The sequence below is a fragment of the Malaclemys terrapin genome, chromosome 6 (genome assembly GCF_027887155.1).
Source record: "Malaclemys terrapin pileata isolate rMalTer1 chromosome 6, rMalTer1.hap1, whole genome shotgun sequence".
Taxonomy (NCBI): Eukaryota; Metazoa; Chordata; order Testudines; family Emydidae; genus Malaclemys; species Malaclemys terrapin.
This window is the reverse complement of record NC_071510.1, coordinates 103475013-103498436: the sequence shown is the minus strand read 5'-3', so window position 1 is coordinate 103498436 and position 23424 is coordinate 103475013. Positions and strand designations below refer to the sequence as shown.

General features: G+C 40.3%; 1 protein-coding gene across 1 annotated transcript in view; it reads right to left on the bottom strand.

Moving 5' to 3' along the window:
- Positions 1-23424, bottom strand: part of HCN1 (hyperpolarization activated cyclic nucleotide gated potassium channel 1) — a 314353-nt gene that overhangs the window by 6616 nt on the left and 284313 nt on the right. The window contains exon 7 of the mRNA XM_054033158.1: positions 776-940. Within this exon, the coding sequence (XP_053889133.1) occupies positions 776-940 (165 nt within the window). The remainder of the gene's footprint in view (positions 1-775; positions 941-23424) is intronic.

Sequence of the window (23424 nt, the reverse complement as noted above, 5' to 3'; positions counted from 1 at the left end):
GTTAGGGTCTGATCCTGGAAGGTACTTGTGGGAGTTCAAAGTGTCCAGCATCTTGCAGGAGTCACAGATTTTAAAGCGAGAAGGAACCACTGTGATGATCTAGTCTGACCTCAATCATAACAAAGGCCAAATAACTTCTGTATTAAGCCCACAACCACTAGTTGAACTAGAGCATAACTTTGAGAAACAAACCCAATCTTGATTTAAAGATTTCAAGTGGCGGAGACTCTACCTCATCACTTTGTCTTTCACTTGGACATCTTAGACCTGATTTTCTGAACATCAGCAGATTCCAGCGATTTCAATTCAAGTTGCAGATGCTCAGCACCTTTGGAAATCAAATCCATAGCAACCAGCTTGTGAGGTAAATGAGGGCTTCAAGCAAAGCACAGAGTGGCTTCAACTCCCATTGGCTTTTGTGGGTGTTGAAAGCACTCAGCTCCTCCCAGCATTGGTTTCTTTGACTATAAACTATATGGGCCAGGGAAATATTATCTATTTTTCACTAACCTATAGCAATGAACAATGTGTTGCATATTAACATCACTATGCATGATTAATAAATAACAGTCTTGATACTTAAGGTATAGAAAATAAACCCCAGAACTTCTTGTCTTACCACATTTCTTATTCATAAGACAACAGAATATTCCTGCAGTGGAAAAGGTAAGGTAATTTTTTTTAAAAAAAGGGTTTAATTTTGGAATATTAGATTTCCACTCAGAAAAAAAGTTAATGTTTTAAGAATAAAGTCAAATATCAAAGAAAATAATACCTATTCTGTCTAGTCTGTCAATGGCCACCGTTTCAAAGGCCCTTCTCATCATGGGGTACTCCTCTAGAACCTCGTTGAAATTGTCCACGGAGAGGGAATAGAGACGGCAGTACGTATCGGCTCTGACGCTGGCGGTGCGGCGGCCTTTAGTCAAAAGGCAAATCTCTGGGGAAAGGGGAAAAACACACAAACACAAACACACACACAGAGAGGAAATGAAAAGGTCAGTGAACCATGTGAAACTTCACAGCTAGAAAGTGATTTAGTGCTAACAAATAATAATTCAGTACACAACACCATTTTTGCTGCTGCTGCTCATTAAGGTTCCCGGGGTAATTCTGACAGAGTCTGGTTCTCTTCAAGAAACTGAAGGAAATCAATTTGGTTTAAAGGCAATGATTTCTGCTTATTTTTTCTAAATATATACACATAACAATTAATTAAACTTTTAAATGATTTTTCTTAAGATGCCTGAAACAATCTATCCAGTTTCAAACTTATCTTGCTGATCTGACTCATCCAAGAAGTTCTGTTGATGTTAGTAGGAATATTCAGGTGAGTGGAGGGACTGGGTCAATATTCCAACAAGTTTGGTAACACAATTTAATGCTTATAATGAAAATAATATCAATATAATAATAAATTATAATATTATAATAAATAATATTAATAACAGTTATAAGAGATACAACTTCCTAATATTAACATGGGGAAACATTTGGGATATTAATTAACATTTTACTACTTTCCCTATTAAGGCTATATAGTAAATCTAAAGCATCTGTGATAGTAGATTCATACTGGATAACAAGAGCCTCAGTCCTGCAACTGGCTCCATGTGGGTAGACCCCTGAATCCACAAATGCATGCAGTTGCTGGATAAGGGCCAAAGTTACCTTCAGATACCATACCTGTGCAAGAACATAACAGGGCCCGGCTCAGGCAAGGCTCCCCACTGAAGTCACCAAAAGTGTCCAGTACACACGTGGGTATAGATATTACTCTCACATACGTTAATGCTTTAAATTGACACTATAGAAGAATATTGTTAATTTGCAATTTGCTAATATTCATATCCCATCATTTGCTTTGCCCCAGTCTTTCCCCCCTGCTCAATGAAGATGCGTTAGTGAAGTTTTGTAGTACATAATTTGTAATGCAACAGAACATTAACTACTACATATTATATAGCGCTAATTAGGAATATTTCAACAAAGAATTTTTTGCCAGAAAGTCTAAACCAAAAGTATTCATGGGAAAGGGTCAGTGCTGACAAATTTCCTGGTTTAAATTTTTTTGAAACAAAATGTTCTGCTTTTTGGGTCAAAATGTCTTTTTGTTTCAAAATTTAAGCTAATTTACAGTAAAGAAATGTAAAATAAAAAGATTGAAAGTGAAACAAAACATTTCAAAAATTATCAAAATGAAACATTTCAGCTGTTCTGACTTTTTCGGAGATTTTTGGTTCGGAAAAATTGTCAAGATTTTTACTGTGTCCCATTTCAGGGCAAGAAAAAAATGTTGAAATCTCAAAACACTCACATTATGGGAAACCTGTTTCCTGCCAGCTATAGTATCATAACAAATGTTAAAAACTAAATTACAAATAGATGAACAAAGCATATTGGGTAGGATGACCATATTTCCCTATGCTGAACGCAGAATGCCTGGTAAAATTACTGGTATTCAAGTGAGTTCAAAACAATCAATCAGAACTATGCAGTACAAACAAGTCAAATTAACATCAGGTTGACTGAGCCCCTGTTAAAAAGAAATACTGCATAGTTGGATTCTTTTTATTTACCTGTGGGCTAGGGGAGGGATAGTTCAGTGGTTTGAACATTGGCCTGCTAAACCCAGGGTTGTGAGCTCAATCCTTGAGGGGGGCATTTAGGGATCTGGGGTAAAATCAGTACTTGGTCCAGCTAGTGAAGACAGTAGGCTGGACTCAATGACCTTTTGGGGTCCCTTCCAGCTCTATGAGATAGGTATATCTCCATATATTATTATTATTATTATTATTATTACCTTCTTATCTTTAAGGCTTTAGAGTTCACATGGGGAGGGGTGACACACACACATTCCCATATACCTCTCTCACACAGGGGGGAATGACTAACTGACCCAACCCTCCCTGCCCAGTGCTCTCCGCTCTCCATGCTGGGCTGGGCCCCCAGGATGCACCTGCCTCTCCAGGTACCTGGCACTGCGTCTGCCTGAGGCAATACGTGGGTGGGGGGGCATGCAGGGTCACATACCCTCCCCCTCCCGCCCCAGATTTCTGCCAGGGTTTACACCAGAATGTGGCCAGCAGCAGCCTTTTGGCACTGGGTGGAGGGAAGGGACAGGAACTGCTTCTAGCAGCAGGGGAAGGGGTGACTTGGCCCGTGTCTTTGCAGAGCTCATCTCTTCCCCGCCATCCCCTGTGGCTGGAAGCAGCTTGTCCCTTCCTGCCCGCACAGTGATGAAAGACAGCTAACACCTCCAGGCTGCTGCTGGCCACAGACATAACCCAGCCGCCTCTGGCTACAGTGCGGGCAAGAAGGGGTTAAACTCTAAGGATGCATTGTGCACAAAGGGCCCAGGGAACCTGACTGCAGGGGGCTTCAGCGAACCCAGCCAGAGAGGTGGCCCAGCAGGGGAGGGTGCCTAGGGGACAGAGCAGCTCCACTGTCCCTGGGGGCAGGGTGGGTGGAGGGTGAAGAGGATGCTAAACTCCTGCCTGGGGAGGGTTGTTATGGAGCCTGCAGGGTTGGGGCATGAACAGGCTGGAAATTGCTTCCCCCCACTCCAGAGTTTAGTTGAAGGGCAGAGAGGCTTCCGCGTGCCAGCACTGGGCGGGGCTTTGGCACATGCAGGGCTTGGCTCCTCCTGGCCAGCGCCCCAGGTCAGAGGGTCTTGGGCTTTCCCGGGGCGCCGACCCAGCCAGAGGCAGTCGGGGAAGGAAGGAGCTGAGCGCTCCAACAAGGGGCTGGTTCTCCGCACAGCACTGGGAACGGGATGGGATATGGAGGAGGAGCAGCAGGGCTGTGGGGGTGAAGGGGCAAAGCAGGGAGAAGATAGCGAGAGGGGGAGGACATAAATGGCAGATGCGTGGGCAGTAAAGGCGACACTTAACCGGCTGCTGCCTGGCGCCTGCCCACACTCACCAGCCACTGCAGTGCGCAGCCAGTGCCGGCCGGAAATGGGGTGGAGGGTGGGGCCCTTCTGGCCTAGAGCTTAACTATTTCTTCAGTTCCAATTAGTGATTTTAGGTGTTAGACTATAACGAATCTGTAATTCAACTCTTATGTAGGTTTACTTTAATTACACAATCTTTTTGGACAATTGTTCCCTGGAACATTATAAAACAAATGCTAATCACAGTCCTAATGAGAAATGGCTATTTGAAAGCACTAAACAACGCTACAGACATCAGTTTATTTTTATAGCCCATCTTTTACATAACTGTAATTAACTCAACAGTTTAATTAAATGGGGAAGCCACGATTTGTACTTCGCTATCATGGGACTGCTTCAAGGATGGCACCATACAACTCAAAAGTATATGGAAAGTGTTCATAGAATATCGGTGTTGGAAGGGACCTCAGGAGATCATCTAGTCCAACCCCTGCTCAAAGCACTATAAATCTCCAGCCAGTTTTTTTTTTTAAACCCCAGTTCCCTAAATGGCCCCCTCAAGGATTGAACTCACAACCCTGGGTTTAACAGGCCAATGCTCAAACCAAGTGGATCAATTACAATGCACACGTACCTTTTAAAAAGTCAAAGGAACATATGTAGTAATAAAAGTTTTAAGGTAAAGATGTTTTGAGGATTATAGGCATTCATATTGACTATTACTAATGTAATATTAAAGCATATGAACAACAATCCAAGTAAGAGGCTAAATGAGTGATGCTCACCAGTTATCTTCCTACATGTCAGTATTTAAATAAGTAGGTCAGTTTTCAGACTGCTACACAATATACATTTCCAAAGAAGCCTGTACAAACAGAAGTATCTATATCATGTAAAACTGAGTGGAAAATATGTGGAATTACAAATCTAGGTCCGCAAGCAGAATTTCCTGAAATAATGCATAAATGCAACAGACTTTCTGGACAGGCACCTCTAGATGCCCAAATGATAGAGCTAAGAAAAATTAAATAGGGATGAAATAAATGAGTTGGCCCACATTAAATGACTCCTTAGTAGTTTGTTTTAGCACAAGGAAGATCTCTGCAAGGAGCAGTGAGTAAGAAAACAATAAGAGAATAAGAGGCAAACTGACTCCTAGAAATAGCCAGTGCTAGCTAGTAGTGGCTAAAAGGGTAAGTTATTGACCTGTAACTGAAGGTTCTTTGAGATTTGTGGTCCCACTGTAGTTTATACATGTGCACTATGTGCCCAGAGCTGGAGAATTTGAAAGTCATGTCTGGTGGTCTTTCCGTGCACCCTGGCTCACCCTGTGTCTCCATCCAACAGGATAAAGGGTGGGGCGGACTGACTGCCTCTACAGTTCCTTCTCTACCACAAATCAGATGGAGCTGAAGCAGAGGGGAAGGAGAACATAAGAACATAAGTGATCTCTCTGCTGCCATCCATCTCCACCCTCTGACAAACAGAGGTTAGGGACACCATTCTTTACCCATCCTGGCTAATAGCCATTAATGGACTTAACCTCCATGAATTTATCTAGTTCTCTTTTAAACCATTATAGTCCTAGCCTTCACAACCTCCTCCGGCAAGGAGTTCCACAGGTTGACTGCGCGCTGTGTGAAGAACTTCCTTTTATTTGTTTTAAACTTGCTGCCCGTTAATTTCATTTGGTGGCCCCTAGTTCTTATATTATGGGAACAAGTAAACAATGTTTCCTTATTCACTTTCTCCACACCACTTATGATTTTATATACCTCTAACATATCCGCCCATAGTCTCCTCTTTTCCAAGCTGAAAATTCCTAGCCTTTTTAATCTCTCGTCATATGGGACCCATTCCAAACCCCTAATCATTTTAGTTGCCCTTCTCTGAACCTTTTCTAATGCCAGTATATCTTTTTTGAGATGAGGAGACCACATCTGTACGCAGTGTTCAAGATGTGGACATACTATGGATTTATATAAGGGCAATAATATATTCTCTGTCTTATTCTCTATGCCCTTTTTAATGATTCCTAACATCCTGTTTCCCTTTTTGACTGCCGCTGCACACTGCATGGATGTCTTAAGAGAACTATCCATGATGATGCCAAGATTTTTTTCCTGATTTGCTGTAGCTAAATTAGCCCCCATCATATTCTATGTATAGTTGGGGTTATTTTTTTCCCATGTGCATTACTTTACATTTAGCCATATTAAATTTCATTTGCCATTTTGTTGCCCAATCACTTAGTTTTATGAGATCTTTTTGAAGTTCTTCACAGTCTACTTTGGTCTTAACTATCTTGAGCAGTTTAGTATCGTCTACAAACTTTGCCACCTCACTATTTACCCCTTTCTCCAGATCATTTATGAATAAGTTGAATAGGATTGGTCTGAGGACTGACCCTTGGGGAACACCACTAGTTACCCCTCTCCATTCTGAAAATTTCCCATTTATTGCTACCCTTTGTTCCCTGTCTTTTAACCAGTTCTCAATCCATGAAAGGATTTTCCCTCTTATTCCATGAGAACTTAATTTACATAAGACTCTTTGGTGAGGGACCTGGTCAAAGGCTTTCTGGAAATCTAAGTACACTATGTCCACTGGATCCCCCTTGTCCACATGTTTGTTGACCCCCTCAAAGAACTCTAATAGATTAGTAAGACATGATTTCCCTTTACAGAAATGATGTTGACTTTTGCCCAACAATTTATGTTCTTCTATGTGTCTGACAATTTTATTCTTTACTATTGTTTCAACTAATTTGCCCAGTACTGACATTAGACTTACCGGTCTGTAATTGCCGGGATCACCTCTAGAGCCCTTTTTAAAATATTGGTGTTACATTAGCTATCTTCCAGTCATTGGGTACAGAAGCTGATTTAAAGGACAGGTTACAAACCATAGTTAATAGTTCTGCAATTTCACATTTCAGTTCTTTCAGAACTCTTGGGTGAATGCTATCTGGTCCCGGTGACTTGTTACTGTTAAGTTTATCAATTAATTCCAAAACCTCCTCTAATGACGCTTCAATATGTGATAATTCCTCAGATTTGTCACCTAAAAAGGACGGCTCGGGTTTGGGAATCTCCCTAACATCCTCAGCCAGGAACACTGAAGCAAAGAATTAATTTAGTTTCTCTGTAATGACTTGATCGTCTTTAAGTGCTCCTTTGTATCTCGATCGTCCAGGGGCCCCACTGTTTATTTAGCAGGCTTCTTATTTCTGATGTACTTAAAAAACATTTTATTATTACCTTTTGAGTTTTTGGCTAGCTGTTCTTCAAACTCCTTTTTGGCTTTTCTTATTACATTTTTACACTTAATTTGGCAATGTTTATGCTCCTTTCTATTTACCTCACTAAGATTTGACTTCCACTTCCTAAAAGATGCGTTTTTATCTCTCACTGCTTCTTTTACTTGGTTGTTAAGCCACAGTGGCTCTTTTTTAGTTCTTTTACTGTGTTTTTTAATTTGGGGTATACATTTAAGTTGTGCCTCTATTATGGTGTTTTTGAAAAGTGTCCACTCTAGTCACTGTACCTTTTAATTTCTGTTTAACTAACCTCCTCATTTTTGCATAGTTCCCCTTTCTGAAATTAAATGTCATAGTGTTGGGCTGCTGAGGTGTTCTTCCCACCACAAGAATGTTAAATGGTTATTATATTATGGTCACTATTTCCAAGAGGTCCTGTTATAGTTACCTCTTGGACCAGATCCTGAGCTCCACTCAGGACTAAATCGAGAATTGCCTCTCCCCTTGTGGGTTCCTGTACCAGCTGCTCCAAGAAGCAGTCATTTAAAGTATCGAGAAAGTTTGTCTCTGCATTTCATCCTGAGGTGACATGTACCCAGTCAATATGGGGTTAATTGAAATCCCCCACTATTATTGAGTTCTTTATTTTGATAGCCTTTCTAATCTCCCTTAGCATTTCATAGTCACTATCACTGTCCTGGTCAGGTGGTCAATAATCGATCCCCACTGTTATATTCTTATTAGAGCATGGAATTACTATCCATAGAGATTCTATGGAACATGTGGATTCATTTAAGATTTTTACTTCATTTGATTCTACATTTTCTTTCACATATAGTGCCACTCCGCCTCCACCCCCCCGCATGACCTGTTCTGTCCTTCCGATATATTTTGTACCCCACAATGATTGTGTCCTATTGATTGTCCTCACTCCACCAGGTTTCTGGTATGCCTATTATATCAATATCCTCCTTTAACACGAGGCACTCTAGTTCACCCATCTTATTATTTAGGAGGGCGGATAGTAGACTACAGATTGAAACCACACATCTCAAAGACCCTCCAGTTTCAGGCCAGTAACTTCCTTTTCTTCTTTGAGTGATGTCCCTATTGTATCACACCGTGGGTGACTGACAAGCAATACCTAAGTAGGAGGAGGGCGCGAGGATGTAGACTGTAGGGCTGAGCGGAGGACTGCCATCCCAAAGGCGGCATCAGCAGAGGAGTCCCGTACCGGGACATGTTTTGCAAACATGTGAATGGAGCCCCACGTGGCTGTCTTACAGATGTCAAGGAGGGGAACATCCTTAAGTGATGCCATAGTTGTAGTTTGTTCTCTGGTGGAACGAGCTCTTTCCCCATTTGAGGGAGTGGGGGGTTCGATAGCTGATAACAGAGTAGAATGCAGCCAGAGATCCATTTGGAGATCCTATAGGTCAGTGGTTCTTAACCTATTTACCATTGTGGGCTGCATATACAGCTATCTATGTGTTATATGGGCTGCATCCACACACTATATATACTACCTGTACATCTAAAAAAACATAAGGTTTAGTATTTGTTATATGACAGCAATATGATTCAAATCAATATAGTACCTTTCATTTCAACATGGGCATATGTCTACCAAGAGCATTTTAAATTAGCAGAATAAGTGAAAACATACCGTAAATTAATTAATTGTAACAGTTAAGGGTGGCATTGCATGGTATATTGCACCTACTGCTCTAGGTAGAGATGATATGCCCCCTAATTCTTTCTGCTATAGCAACAAATAGTCTTGGGGATTTCCTGATTGGTTTTGTTCTTTTCAGATAAAAGACTAAGGCCTGCTGAACATCGAAGGAATGGAGTCTTCATTTTTCTGCAGACGCATGCAGTTTTGGGAAGAAGACTGGTAAGTGAATGGATTGGTTAAGGTGAAATCCTGAAAATACTTTAGGGGTGAATTTGGGATGTAGAAGCAAAGAAACCTTGTTCTTATGGAATGTAGTGTCAGGAAGCTCTGCCATCATTTCTCCATACTTGCCAACCAACCCTTCTAGCTGAGGTGATGGCTACAAGGAAAGTGATCTTCTAGGAAAAGAGAGACATGGAGCAAGAAGCTAAAGGTTCAAAGGGAGGTCCTTTGAATACTAAGAGAACAAGGTTTAAGTACCGCTGGGAAGTAGTCTTCTGAATAAGTGGGAAGGTTCTTATTAGTCCTTTCCAAAATCTATTGTCAGTGGATGTGCAAAGACCGAGTAGTTCTAAGAAGGGGATGGTATGCACTGATTGCTGCCAAGCAGAATCACAAGGAGCTGATGGGCAATCCTAATGTCTTCAGAGAGAGGATATAGTCCAGATGAGAGGAATATCTGCAGTTTCTGGGAGAATGCCTCTTTGATGTGCCCAAGAAACAAAACGCCTCCATTTAGCTATGTAACATCTTTTAGCAGAGTCCTTTCTACTATTAGAAAAGATGTCTCACATGGTTGTGGAGTATGAACATTCTAAGAAGGATGCCCATCCAAATACCAATCCCTGAGGTGGAGTGAATGTGGATTGGGGTGCTTGATCTTGCCGTTCCACTGAGTCAGGAGTTTGGGAAACATTGGGAGGATGATAGGTGGGTTGGGTGACATGCATAGGAGGTTGGGAAACCAAAACTACCTGGAACAGAAGTGGGCAATCAGGATGACTCTGGATTTTGTGTAGAACTCATGGCAGGAGCAGTAGCAGAGGGAAGGTATAGTTGAACTGATCTGATCAAGGAAGAAGCAGAGTGTCGCCCTGGGAGTGGTGACCTAGGGCTCCTCTGGAGCAATTTGTGAGGCATTTCCTGTTTTCTTGAGAGGTGAACAGATCCCTAATTGGGGTTCCTCATAGAGTGAAAGTATTGCATGATACCAAGTCATAGAGCTCCCACTTGTGGTTGACTGCAAAATATCTGTTACATCTCCAACCATATTTTGCTTCCCTGGAAGGGAGGCTGCTGACAGGATGATTCAATTGCTGATGCACCAGTTCCACAGGCTGACCACTTCTGCTCACAAGAAGATGGATCTTGCTCCTTCCTGCTTGTTGATGCAGAAGACAGTCATAACATTGTCTGACATTATAAGGACATGGCGAGTATGGATGAATGGAAGAAATGTCTTGCAACTCCAGGATATTGGTATGCATCCTGGACTCCCAAGATGTCCAGGTACCTAATGCTATTTGGATTTTCGTGTGGACTCCCCAACTTAATAGGGATGCATTTGTTGTGACACTGTGTACCTCAGAATAGCAACCAGGAACCCCATGTTCACCACTGCGATATGATTATGATGTGTGAGGCATCATTTAATAAGTCTTGATTTGTTGAACATTAATATCCTGTTGAATTATGTGTGTTACCATTGAATCTGAAGTTATGAAGTTTTGCTATGTGTGTGTTACTAAAATATGTTGTCAGGTTGGAAAACATCCACAGTCAGCCTTTCAGTGGCAACGAAGGAGCACCCAGTAAGACAGATTTACATCAGGACCAACCAGACATGTGTTTATGGGCCATTAAGGGGAATCCACTCTCCCAATGGCCATCCCAGAGACTCCTCAGAGATGGCATGTATGCAATGAAGGTGGCCTAATCCACGTCACAGCATGGATCTTTTTAGCAGCTGCAAGAAAGTATAAAAAAGGACAGGGACATCATCACTGGGACTCTCTCCTCCCTATCTCAAAGGGAATACAGCCTGCGTATTAAGGACTCTGAGCTGCCTGTCACATCTATTAGGGCGAGAATAACTCTGAGTCAAATCTTGCTTAGTCTGTTAAAGTTAGAATTTAGACTGCGTTTCTATTTTTATTTTTTTAACCAATTTTTATTTCTATGCCTGCTACTTATAATCACTTAAAATCTATCTTTCTGTAGTTAATAAATCTGTTTTATATTTTACCTAAAACAATGTGGATTTGGTTGACGTGCTTGGGGAATTTCAGATGAAGTTAACAAGAGCCACTACCCTTTGTCAGAGTGGCAAACTAATTAATGAGCTTGCACTCCAAGGGAGTCTTGAGCAGTGTAAAACAGTATAGTTCTGGGTGCATGGCTGGGGGCTGGGGAGATTAGCCAGTGCCTCTTTCTGTATGATTCATGAGTGGTTTAGAGATCATTAATACAATTTAGCTGGATGTGAGTCTCCACATGCTTATGGCTGAGTGTTCACGGTGCCTGGAGGGGTTTGCTGTTTGTCACTGGCATAGCATTGTGAGAGACAGCCCAAGCTGGAGAGTTAAGGGGCATAGCGGTCCCATAGTTCCAGTTTGTACCCTGGGGATCCCTTCACATTTGTAATAATGGTTCTTTCCAGAGAAGAAGGGATAAAGGGGACGCCTACATATATCGGTCAAGTATTTGTCCATTTGTAGCAGGAAAGACACTACCTTGGTTATTATAATGAGGTTCGTGTAATGGCGGTTTTGAGAGTATACTGACTGCAGCCACATTTGAAGGCAATGAAGGTGGAGCCTTGCAAACAGGGTGGCCTAGGTGCCTGAGGCCATATGACCTAAGAGAAAGACATATTTTGATTGGTTTTCGAGGGTTGTTTGTGATCTGAGCTATGATATTTTTCATGGGCTGGAATCTGTCCTGGGGCAGGTATGTTCTTTCAGTGATAGAATTCAAGGTGGCTGTGATGAAGTTCTGAGATTGTATGGGGTTAAGAACAGATTTTTCTGTTTACTCTGACTCCCAGTGAGAAAAGAAGGTGCATCATCACAGAAGTTGGCACATAGGTTTCCTGGTGGGACTTGGCGACAAGGAGCCAGTCATTGAGATAGTGGAAGATAATGAGACAACATCGTCTGATATGAGCTGCTAGTACCAAGAATATGTTGGTATAGAATCTGAGTGAGGTCTCTATTCAGAAAGGGAGCACTGTGTGCTGAAAATGGTCAGAGCCCACCATAATCTGAGGAAGCATCCGTGAGTGTGATGAACATCTATGTGAAAGTAGACATCTTTCATGTTGAGAGCTATAAACTAAATGCCCTTTTCTAAAGATGGGATTATAGATGCGAATGTGAACATGCAAAATCTGAGCTTGCGAATGAAGCAGTTTTGATGGCAAAGGTCGAGGATTGGTCTCCAACTGCTCTTCTTTTTGGGTACCAGGAAATAAGTCAAGTAAAACCCACTGACTTGGTATTGAGGAAGGATGTATTGTATAGCTCCTTGCTGTAATAGGGAGTTCACCTCTTGTTTGAGGATATGCTTGTGAGAGCAGTCCCCAAAGGTTCACTGGGTGGTTAGGAATCTCCCAATGAAGAGAATGCGGATTCCGGTTCCAGTAGTAATACCGTCAGTGCCGTTGGAGGGGACTTGTATTCTCTGTATGGAACGGGCAACAAACTCCATCCAGAGAAAATGCTTTGTGGAGTGGCAACGGATTCAGATCTCCCTGGTGTAAAAGCGGTTCTACTTGTTCAAACCCCTGGAGCTGAAGAGGAAGAGGGTGCCTGAAGCTGATGGCAATTGGACTTGTCAATGCCAATGGATCCTGGGGTTTGGAGGTGCTGAGGATGATGGTACTGACAGATCACAGTCTTGTACTGATGTAGCCCAGTGCTTATGGGCTTTCTTGTTGTGCCTCTGGGACTTAGGATATGCTAAGTCCTCACAGGCCAAGCTGATGGGCTTGCTTAGAGCCGAATCTGACTTCTTTGAAGTGGATTTAGAGGAAGACTTGGGGTATGTCTACACTACCCGCCGGATTGGCAGGTAGTGATCGATCTATCGGGGATCGATTTATCACGTGTAGTGTAGACGCGATAAATCGATCCCCGATCACTCTCCTGTCGACTGCTGAACTCCAGCTCGGCAAGAGGTGGAAGCAAAGTCGATGGGGGAGTGGCGGCCGTTGATCCTGTACCGCGAGGACGCGAAGCAAGTGATTCTAAGTTGATCTAAGATACGTCGACTTCAGCTACGCTATTCTCGTAGCTGAAGTTGAGTATCTTAGATCGATCTCTCCCCTCCCCTCCCCCAGTGTAGACCAGGTCTGAGTCTTATGCTTCTGAGAGTGCTTCCAGGATTCCCAACGACATCCCAACAGAGAGTATGTAGGGTTGAATCTCCTGCTCCTGAGTCAGATTTTGCAGCAGAAGGTGCACTCCTTACTGAATTAGACCAACAGGATTCCATGGCTTGGGTCTGATCTGGGCCCTCCTGGCCTTCTCCATGAGGTATCTGCAGAGACAAAATTCCTGCCCTTCTTGGGTATGGCTGGGGAATGATGGGCAGATACTGCACCGCACAGTGATGTGGGCTTCCCCAAGGTAATACAAGCAGCTCGATGGTCATTGCTGACTCAGAAGGTATGCAGGCAGAAAGTGAAGAGTTTGAAGCCCAGAGTCCAGGGCATAGTCTAGTACTTGAATGGAGTACAGGGCTGGGGGGAGATCCCCTGAGAGACTAAGTCTAAATATCAATAAATCCATAAAACATTAAACTATAGACTATAAAAACTGTAAAACCTATTTACAAAACTAAACCTAATTCTTATTTTGTAGGATGAAGTCGAAGCTACGGACACTGGAGGTTCCCACCCGGACCATGCGGCGGTGAGAAAGAACTTGAGAGGCGGTTGATCTGCCCCACCCACACTGATGCACGGACCAACAGGCACTACTTTCAAATGCTCCGGCTCCAGGTGCATGGTGCTCACACGCGACCCACAGTGGAATACAATAGGGACCATCACTCAAAGAAGAACTTAGGACTTTGCAGAGGTACACATATTGTTATTGACCCAGCACCACTGAAATCAGTGGGACTTTATTATTGATTTTAGTGGGAAGATGATCATGGCCATAGTTAATTGTATCAACATGCCACCTTTGATGTTAACATTTTTTGCCATTTTCTGCCCAATGCCCTTACAGAAGATTATTGTGAAGGTGGTGGCAAGCCAACTCCAGCATCATGCATAGGAGCCATTGCTTAAAACCAGTGAATAAAAGTTAATGCCCGTTGGTGAATGAGGAGGGAGATAGAAAAGCTCTGTTATGGCATCTAGTCTATCTGCAGTTGTATGGTCCTATGAAAAAGTGTGGCACCATTCTCTTTTCAAGAAGCAGTAAAGCCTAGCGGACACAGTGGCACCTATCCAGTTATTGTCACTTTGTTTCCTATATAAATTACACTCAGAATATAATTACTCAACTTGCAATGTCACATTAACATTTGATTAGAGATTGAAAATAAAGTCAAATTAGCAACATAACAGTGTGCAGTTGCCTTGAAGCAATAATTTGGTGACAAAGAGATGAATTATGCTGATACAAGAAAGAGAAATGAGTCAAATGGTTAGTTGGCACTTTAGATGAATGTGAACTGGCCCTGTTCATCATATCAGACACTGCCCTAGCTTAGGGATGGGCTAGAATAGTAGTTTTAAAAAAAGAAACATCCAACAATTTGGTAGATGGCATGTCAGAAATATGTGCACATACTTCGTTTGAAGTAGGAGCCAAGGATCAGAAACTGTAGAGGGCCCTAGAGGCAGATTTTTGCTTTACAGATAACTTTGGTACAGAGATGATTAAATAAACTGGCTGCTATTTATTCTAATGATGGCTAGGCATATTAAAATAAAGTACTACTGGTTGGAAGATGCTACATGGATTTCCAAATCTGCTACGTATTTGTGAGCTGAAGAACTTTGAATAAAGTCCTGCTCAGTCTTTTGTTGTCTGCTACAGAATCCAGATTGCAGGATTTAATGAACAGTGTCCTTCCAGCTGAGGAAAGCTGACTACTGCTCCAATTTCTCAGCAGGGAGCTGGTGTTTCATCATGCACTAGGTATATTACATTGTTGTCTAAATAGGCAAGCCACTATTTAGGCCATATGGCAGCTTTCATCAGCTGAAGGAGGAAAGAGAATCACAGCAATCTAAATGTTTTGGACAGGCAATCTAATCTTTTCATTTTTTTGTTAGGTGAAATGGACATGATATTAGCACGCTGGTGTTATTTCTTTTTTTATATTCTAAATGCATCAAGAAATAATTAAACTATTACCAATGGGGCTTTAATGCTTAACAGAGGAATTTTTCTGCTCCTCAACTTTATGGCAATTATCTGCAAGCCAAGGATTTTCCCTCCCTACTAGTAAAGGACTGGATAAAGGATTCAGTCATCAACTTTCCTAATACACCGTTCATAGAACTGGAAATACAATTTCACACTCCTGGGTCCATTGTAAACTTTATCCACTATTATTCTTCTAGTTCAGAAGTCAGTGGGAATTAGATTTTCACTCAGCTATCTCCACAACAGAAAGGGAGAGAAAATGTTTTATATGATAAGGTTTGGTTTCTTGAATGTTGGGCTTCAGTATTTCTGTCTCTATTTTTTTTTTTATTCCCTGCAAACCTCGAGTAGGACCTACCTTATAATGTCATCAAATTCTCACTGGGGCATAAACTGTAAAACCATGAAAGATTCTGTACTTTACTTTAGGTCTTTTTGAATAGACTACATACTATAGTGTCAGCCATGAGTATCCAAATTACAATCTGAATGTAGCTGAGGCAGTCTAAATGAGTACTGGTTTCCATTCTCTACAAAAGTAACTATATGCTGTGCTACGCAGCTGTTCAGATTTTTGATTCATGAACAGCTGGCAGCAAAACTGAAATTGATGTTGCAAAATGATCTTGACATTATGTTGTGATAAATGAAAGACATCCCTTCCAATCCAGTGTTATAAGAGTCAGTAGGGATCAAAGGACCATGTGATATCTGACTAAATGAATCACTTGCACATCAACAAAATTTAAAATGCAAACAAATCTCAAAGAGAAGATGTATTTTTACAGAAAAGAAAAGAAATTTAAAAAGAAAGGAAAAGGAATACAATACTGCTATCTTCCAAACCAGATTTTTTGTCAGGAAGGCTATCAACATTGGGAATACATATTGAGGAGTTGTAAAAGCTTTACCTTAACAGAGGTGCAGTTTATCAGGGAAAGCCTAGAATGTGTAAAGCGCTTTGTATTATTATTATGATTATTAAAAGGGATGCTGGCCATTATCAATTATAATTAAGGATGCAAAACAATTTCCATTCTAGCCTCATTTTGAGACACCCATAACTTTCTGAATATTCTATCTAAATTTAATTTACATTTCACCATTTATGCTGCGGCTTTATTTTGTGTATTTCACTCAACTTAAACAATGAAAACAGGCCAGTAATTTTTAATTTTGTTTTTGGTCTTTTTCTGGTCAGTTGCACTTTCTGGTTCTCATGTGTGAGTCTCGTAGTACGTTCATTGTCTGATTTTGCTTTGTTTTTTAAAGCCAAAAATGTTACATTTTGGTGCCAAGAGTTAGGAACTTAAATGTATAATTAGGTGTCTAAGTAAGTGACCTGTATTTTCGGAGATGTGGAACAACCATATTTGACTTTGCTTCCATTGTTCACAGCTTCTTTTGTTGACGCCATGCTCAATACCTCTCAAAACCAGGCCACTTATTTAGATGTCTTAGAGTTAGCTTCAATCTTAGGCATGCTAGCTTGAAAATTTTGTCTTTAGATTGTAAACTCCTCAGGCAATGACTTTGTTTTTCTGCATTTTGTACAAGGCTGAGCACAAATATTAAAATACTACTAATAAATAATATTAATTATAAATAAAATTATTCTAATTGAAATCAAACATCTAATGAAAACATTTCTGTTTATATTCAATTTTCTTAAATTCTTCTTATACACAATGTAAGGGCCTCCTCGCTCAACTAGGTTTAAACTGCAAAATTCAGATCTGGATCCTGAACACTCAACAGTTTGGATCTGAGTTTTCCTTTGGCCCATTTGCAAAATCCGATTCTGAGCCCAAACTGTAGAGGTGTTCTGATATTCATTTGTGTCCACTACTAAAACTACTTTTAAATACTACTTCTAGCAAGATTTGTACATGTCTGCAAGTGAGGGCCATAATTTGTGCTGAAGAACATTTGATGTTTATATAGTATCGATCTTTAAGATTTGATCTAATGTGGAAAAAAAAAACCCTTAAAAAAAATCAGCTGCATGTTTCTGACAATGGCCTGACTTCCATATCTTCTTCCAATAACACAAAGAGGTTACCTGAAAAAAAATCACATAAAGTTGCTACTTCTGGTCCCACGTGTAATGGGTTCCATTTTTAAAAAACACAGCAAAATATGGTATACAATATCACACACAATACAGTGACTAGTCCAAATCAGTCATGTCAACACAATTGCTGTATAGTTTGTTTAAAACTGGAAGTATATTATCAGCAACTGTACACAGACACTACTTTTAAAAATCCAGCCCAATGTAGCTCAATTGAAAACTATATTTATATGCATAAGTTGGTTTGAGGACAAAGAATGTCATCAAGAAAAGCATATAAGCATGCGTTTATCTTTAAGTATGTTCATAGTCCTGCTGACTTAAATGGATCTACTTATGTGCTTAAATGCTATGCTGGATTGGGGTGTATACCCTGAAAGCATTAATTCTCCAATGCCTTGAAATTTATATAGTAGTTTGCCCTTGTGTAAAGTGGGTGTAAAACCCTGTCACATCACCGTGCAGAGGTGTAAATGACAAGGTGCAAATCAGTGGATAACCAGGTCCTTAAATGGCAATTTCTTCCTGAGTTTAGAGGTACATTATACTATGATTGCTTAAATGTACCTCAGTAAAAATGTGCTACCTACAGTGCACCCAGAAAAACAGGAATGACAAAATATAATCTAAAGTGACTCAACATTTCCCGTGGTATTACTTTCCACTGTACTGACCTAAAATATACTGACCGTTACGATTCTGAAATGGGGAAGAAGTTTATAAATAATAGGTAGATCAAAATAGTTTTGCCTAATTGGTCTTCACCAGGCTGAAGTGAACAGAAGATACAATTTATTAGATGTTCAAGTATGGAAGGATTACTGTTAAAAAGATAGTCAATAACTTAAGAAAAATAAAATATAAAAACCCCACAGTGTGCCATGAGATACACAGAGAACAGTATTATTGTAAATAACCAGGGGAGAAAGTAAGATGCCATAAATATGTTAATGAATAGTCTATTTTAAGAAAATTAAAATGTCAGCAGGCACAAAAATCTGCTTTATTTATACTGGTACTACCCTGATAAGGTTGTCCAACAGAGTTGGTGGCATTTCTCTGACTTTGCATAAATTACACAAAATATATTTTGTCTTCTCTCACAAAGCTAGGAGCTTGTTCACTGGATACTTGAGCCAGGCCTTCATAAAAATCAGGTATGCATCTCTTTCTATTGGTCTTATGCCTAGTTCCTGGAAATTCTCAGAATAAGATGACAGCAAACTGAGATTTTGAGCAATTTATGAACCAATAAAAGGTAAAGTTCACAATCTTGGCCATGTGGCCAGTGGAGAGCCTGAGAAAATAGAAAAGAGGTGTGGAAGGATCAATGTAGGAGAGGAATTAGAAAGACACAGCTGAATAGGTATCTTAATCGGGACACAATCAGTGAACACTTGAACATTTGAAATTTAAGATCCTTTCCAGCTGCAGACACAGAGAACATCATTAAGGAACCCTAAAGGGTTAAAATTATTAATAAAGTACCCTGTCAAATAATGTATAGATATGTATCAGACTGCATTCTTTTGTATATCAGTAATTAGAAACTATTTAATGAAGAAACCATTAAAAAGAAACTATAGAGAAAGTGGCTTTGGTTTGAGGTTTTATAGCAATTGGTCAATATCTGATTCCCCTGGGTTCGAAAAGCATATCTGTAAAAAAGGACTATAGTTGCTTGGAATGTGTTTCCTGGGATTTGAATAAAGGACAGATTTATATAAACATAGGTAGGGAACCAGATGGAGAGGACACCAGCTAGAGGCAGTTGGCTTGGGGACATAAGGCCTGATCCTGCTTCAGTGGGAGTTTTGCCAGTGATTTTAATAAGAGAAGGATCAGGACAATGGTGAGAAAGCAGCCATTTGTCCATGAGCAAGAAAGCAAATAAAACAACAACAGAGCACTGAACTGGCTCCCGGAAGTATCTGTTCTAGTAGGTACTACTTAAGAGGCTATGACTAGAAAAGTATGCTTGAGCTCTCTCTCTCTCTCCTTCTCTCTCTCTTTTTCCTAATCCAGAAATATAGATCCCAATCCAGCACATAATTTAAGCATAAAGTTAAAGTTAGGCACATGCTTAAGTACTAGCCCTGATCCAGCATGGCACATAAACACATGCCTAACTTTATGCTTAAATGATGTGTTGGATCAGGGCTATATAACAAGATTCTTTCCAGTAATTACATATTATCCACCACAACCCTAAATCCTTTTCAAAATCACTGCTTCCCAGGATAGAGTACCCCATCTTGTAAGTATGGCCTATATTCTTCATTCCTAGATATATACATTTTCATTTAGTAGCATCAAAACACATATTTCTTTGCTTGCACTGAGTTTACCAAACAATCCCAATGAATCTAAATCAGTGACCTGTCCTCTTCATTATTTACCATTTCCAATTTTTGGTCCATCAGCAAACTTTATCAGTGATGATTTTAATGTTTTCTTCCAAGTCATTGATAAAAATATTAAATAATGTAGGGGCAGGAACCATTCCTTGTGGGACTCCACTGGAAATACCCACTCGATGACAATCCCCACTTACAATTATATTTCGAGATCTATCAGTTAGCCAGTTTTTAATCCATTTAATAAGTTAATTTTATATCATTCTAGTTTTTTAATCAAAATGTCAAGTGGTACCAAGTCAAATGCCTTTCTAAGTATGTTAAGAAAATGCTATTACTTCTATTAACCAGACCGGTAATTGAGGCAAAAAATGATATCAATTTAGTTTGACAGAATCTATTTTCCATAAACCCATGTTGATTTGCATTAATTACGTTACCCTCCTTTAATTCTTTATTAATCAAGTCCAGTATCAGCCACTCCATTATTTTTCCCAGGATCAACATCAGGCTGACAGGCCTAAAATTACCTGGGTAATTACTTGGGCTATTGCATTTACCCTTTTTAAAAATTGGCACAATATTATATTGGACATCTGTTGAAAAATAACACAGCAGATCACAGATTATACAAGTTGGAGATAATTTTTTATTTCAGAAGGTGGAGAAAACTACTAGGGGAGAGGCTGTTATAGATTTGATTTTGAGAAATAGGAAGGAACTGGTTGAGAATTTGAAAGTGGACGGCAGCTTGGGTGAAAGTGATCATGAAATGATAGAATTCATGATTCTAAGGAATGGTAGGAGGGAAAACAGCACAATAAAGATAATAGATTTCAAGAAGACAAACTTTAACAAACTCAGGGAATTGGTAGGTAAGATCCCATTGGAAGCAAGTCTGGGGGTACATCTATACTTACTTCCTGGTCCGGATGTAAGCGATCGATCTTCTGGGATCGATTTATCGCGTCTTGTCTAGACGCGATAAATCAATCCCGGATCGATCCCGGAAGTGCTTGCCATCGACGCTGGTACGCGGGGGAGCCTGCCTGCCGTGTCTGGACCCGCGGTAAGTTCGGACTAAGGTACTTCGAATTCAGCTACGTTATTAACGAATTTGCGTACCTTAGTCCGAAGTGGGGGGTTAGTGTGGACCAGGCCTAAGGGGAAAACTAGTTCAATAAATTTGGCAATTTTTCAAGAAGACATTATTAAGGGCACAAGAGCAAACTATTCCATTACGTAGGCAAGAGACTACCCTAGCTTCACCAGGAGATCTTCAATGATCTGAAACTCAAAAAAGAGTCCTACAAAAAGTGGAAACAAGGTCAAATTCTGAAGGATGAATATAAACAAACAACACAAGCATGTAGGGATAATATTAGAAAGGCTAAGGCACAAAATGAGATTAAAATAAGACAAAGTAGGCCCGTTACTCAATAACAATAACAGAAAATGTGGAAGTGGCAGTAGTGCTAAATGACTTTTGTGTTTCAGTTTTCACCAAAGAGTTTAGTAGCGATTGAACATCTACCATAGAGAACGTAAGCTAGAAAAGTTAGATGTCTTCAAGTCGCCATGCCGTGATGAAATACATCATAGAATACACGAGGAGGTGACTGAAGAGATATCGGAGCCATTAACGATTAGAACATAAGAACAGCCATACTGGGTCAAACCAATGGTCCATCTAGCCCACCATGCTGTCTTTTGACAGTGGCCAATGTCAGATCCGTCAGAGGGAATGAACAGAACAGGTAATCATCAAGTGATCCATCCTCTGTCACCTATTCCCAGAGACTAGGGACACTTCAGAGCATGGTTTTGCGTCCCTGCCCATCTTGGCTAATAGCCATTAATGGACCTATCCTCCATAAGGTTATCTAGTTCTTTTTTCACCCTGTTATAGTTTTGGCCTTCACAACATCCTATGGCAAAGAGTTCCATAGGTTGATTGTGCATTGTGTGAAGAAATATTTCCTTTTGTTTGTTTTAAACCTGATGCCTATTAATTTCATTTGTGTTATGTGGAGTAAATAACACTCCTTTATTTACTTTGTCCACACCAGTCATGGTTTTATAGACCTCGATCATATCTCCCCTTAATCGTCTCTTTTCCAAGCTGAAAAGTCCCAATCTTTTTAATCTCTTATCTTCAAAAAGTTATGGGAGAGATTCCAGAGGACTGGAAATCAGCTAATATAGTGCTACTATATAAAAAGGGGAATAAAGACTACCCAGGGAATTACAGACCAGTCAGCTTAACTTTAGCACCCAGAAAGAAAATGGAGCAAATAATTAAATAATCAATTTGCAAACACCTAGAAGATAATAAGGTGATAAATAACAGTCAGTATGGATTTGTCAAGAACAAATTGTGTCAAACTTACCTAATGGCTTTCTTTGACAGAGAAACAAGCCTTGTGGATATTAGAGAAGCAGTAGATGTGGTATATCTTGGCTTTTGATACTGTCTCATATTACCTTCTCATAAACAAACTAGGGAAACACAACCTAGATGGAGCTACTATAAGGTGGCTGCATAGCTAATTGAAAAACCATTCCCAGAGAGTAGTTATCAGTGGTTCACAGTCAAGCTGGAATGGCATATCAAGTGGGGTCCCACAGGAATCAGTCAGAATCCAGTTCTGTTCAATATCTTCATCAATGATTTAGATAATGGCATAGAGAGTACTTATAAAGTTTGCGGATGATACCAAGCTGGGACGGAGAGGGGGAGGTTGCAGGTACTTTGGAGGACAGGATTAAAATTCAAAATGATCTGGACAAACTGGAGACATACTCTGAAGTAAATAGGTTGAAATACAATAAGGACAAATGCAAAGTACTCCACTTAAGAAGGAACAATCAATTGCACATATTAAAAAAATGGGAAATGACTGCCTAGGAAGAAATACTGAGGAAAGGGATCTAGGGGCCATTGTGCAGCTAAATATGAGTCAACACTGCAACACTGTTGCAAAAAAAGAACACATTCTCAGATTTATTAGCAGGAGTGTTGTAAGCAAGACACGAGAAGTAATTCTTCAGCTCTACTCTATGCTGATACAGCCTCAACTGGAGTATTGTGTCCACTTCTGGGAGCTACATTTCAGGAAAGATGTGGACAAATTGGAGAAAGTCCCAGGGAAGAGCAACAAAAATCATTAAAGGTCCAGAAAATGTGAACTATGAGGAAAGATTGAAAAAAATGGGTTTGTTTAGTTGAGGGTGACCAGATAGCAAGTGTAAAAAATCGGGACGGGATCGGGGGTAATAGGTGCCTATATAAGAAAAAGCCCCCAAAATAGGGACATCTGGTCACCCTAGTTTAGTCTGAAGAAGAGACGAGTGAGGTGGAAACATGGTAACAGTTTTCAAGTACTTAAAAGGTTGTTACATGGAGGAGGGAGAAAAAATGTTCTCCTCTGAGGCTAGAACAAGAAGCAATGGGCTTAAATTGCAGCAAGGGAGGTTTAGGTTGGATATTTGGAAAAATTTCCTAACTGTCAGGGTGGTTAAGCACTGGAATATATTGTCTAGGGAGACTGTGGAATCTCCATAACTGGAGTTTTTAAAATGTGAGCAAAATATATTTTCCCTTACCTTTATTCTCAGAAACATCTGAGCCCTTTTGCTGAAACTTTTTTTAAAAATACTGAGCCTAAGGCAGACACCAAGTATTGAAAATTTCATTCCAACTGGCTGAAGTTTGGCAAAGTTATAAGCAAGTGAAAATAGAGTCTTTTAATGGGGAAAATGTCAGAAAGCCTTA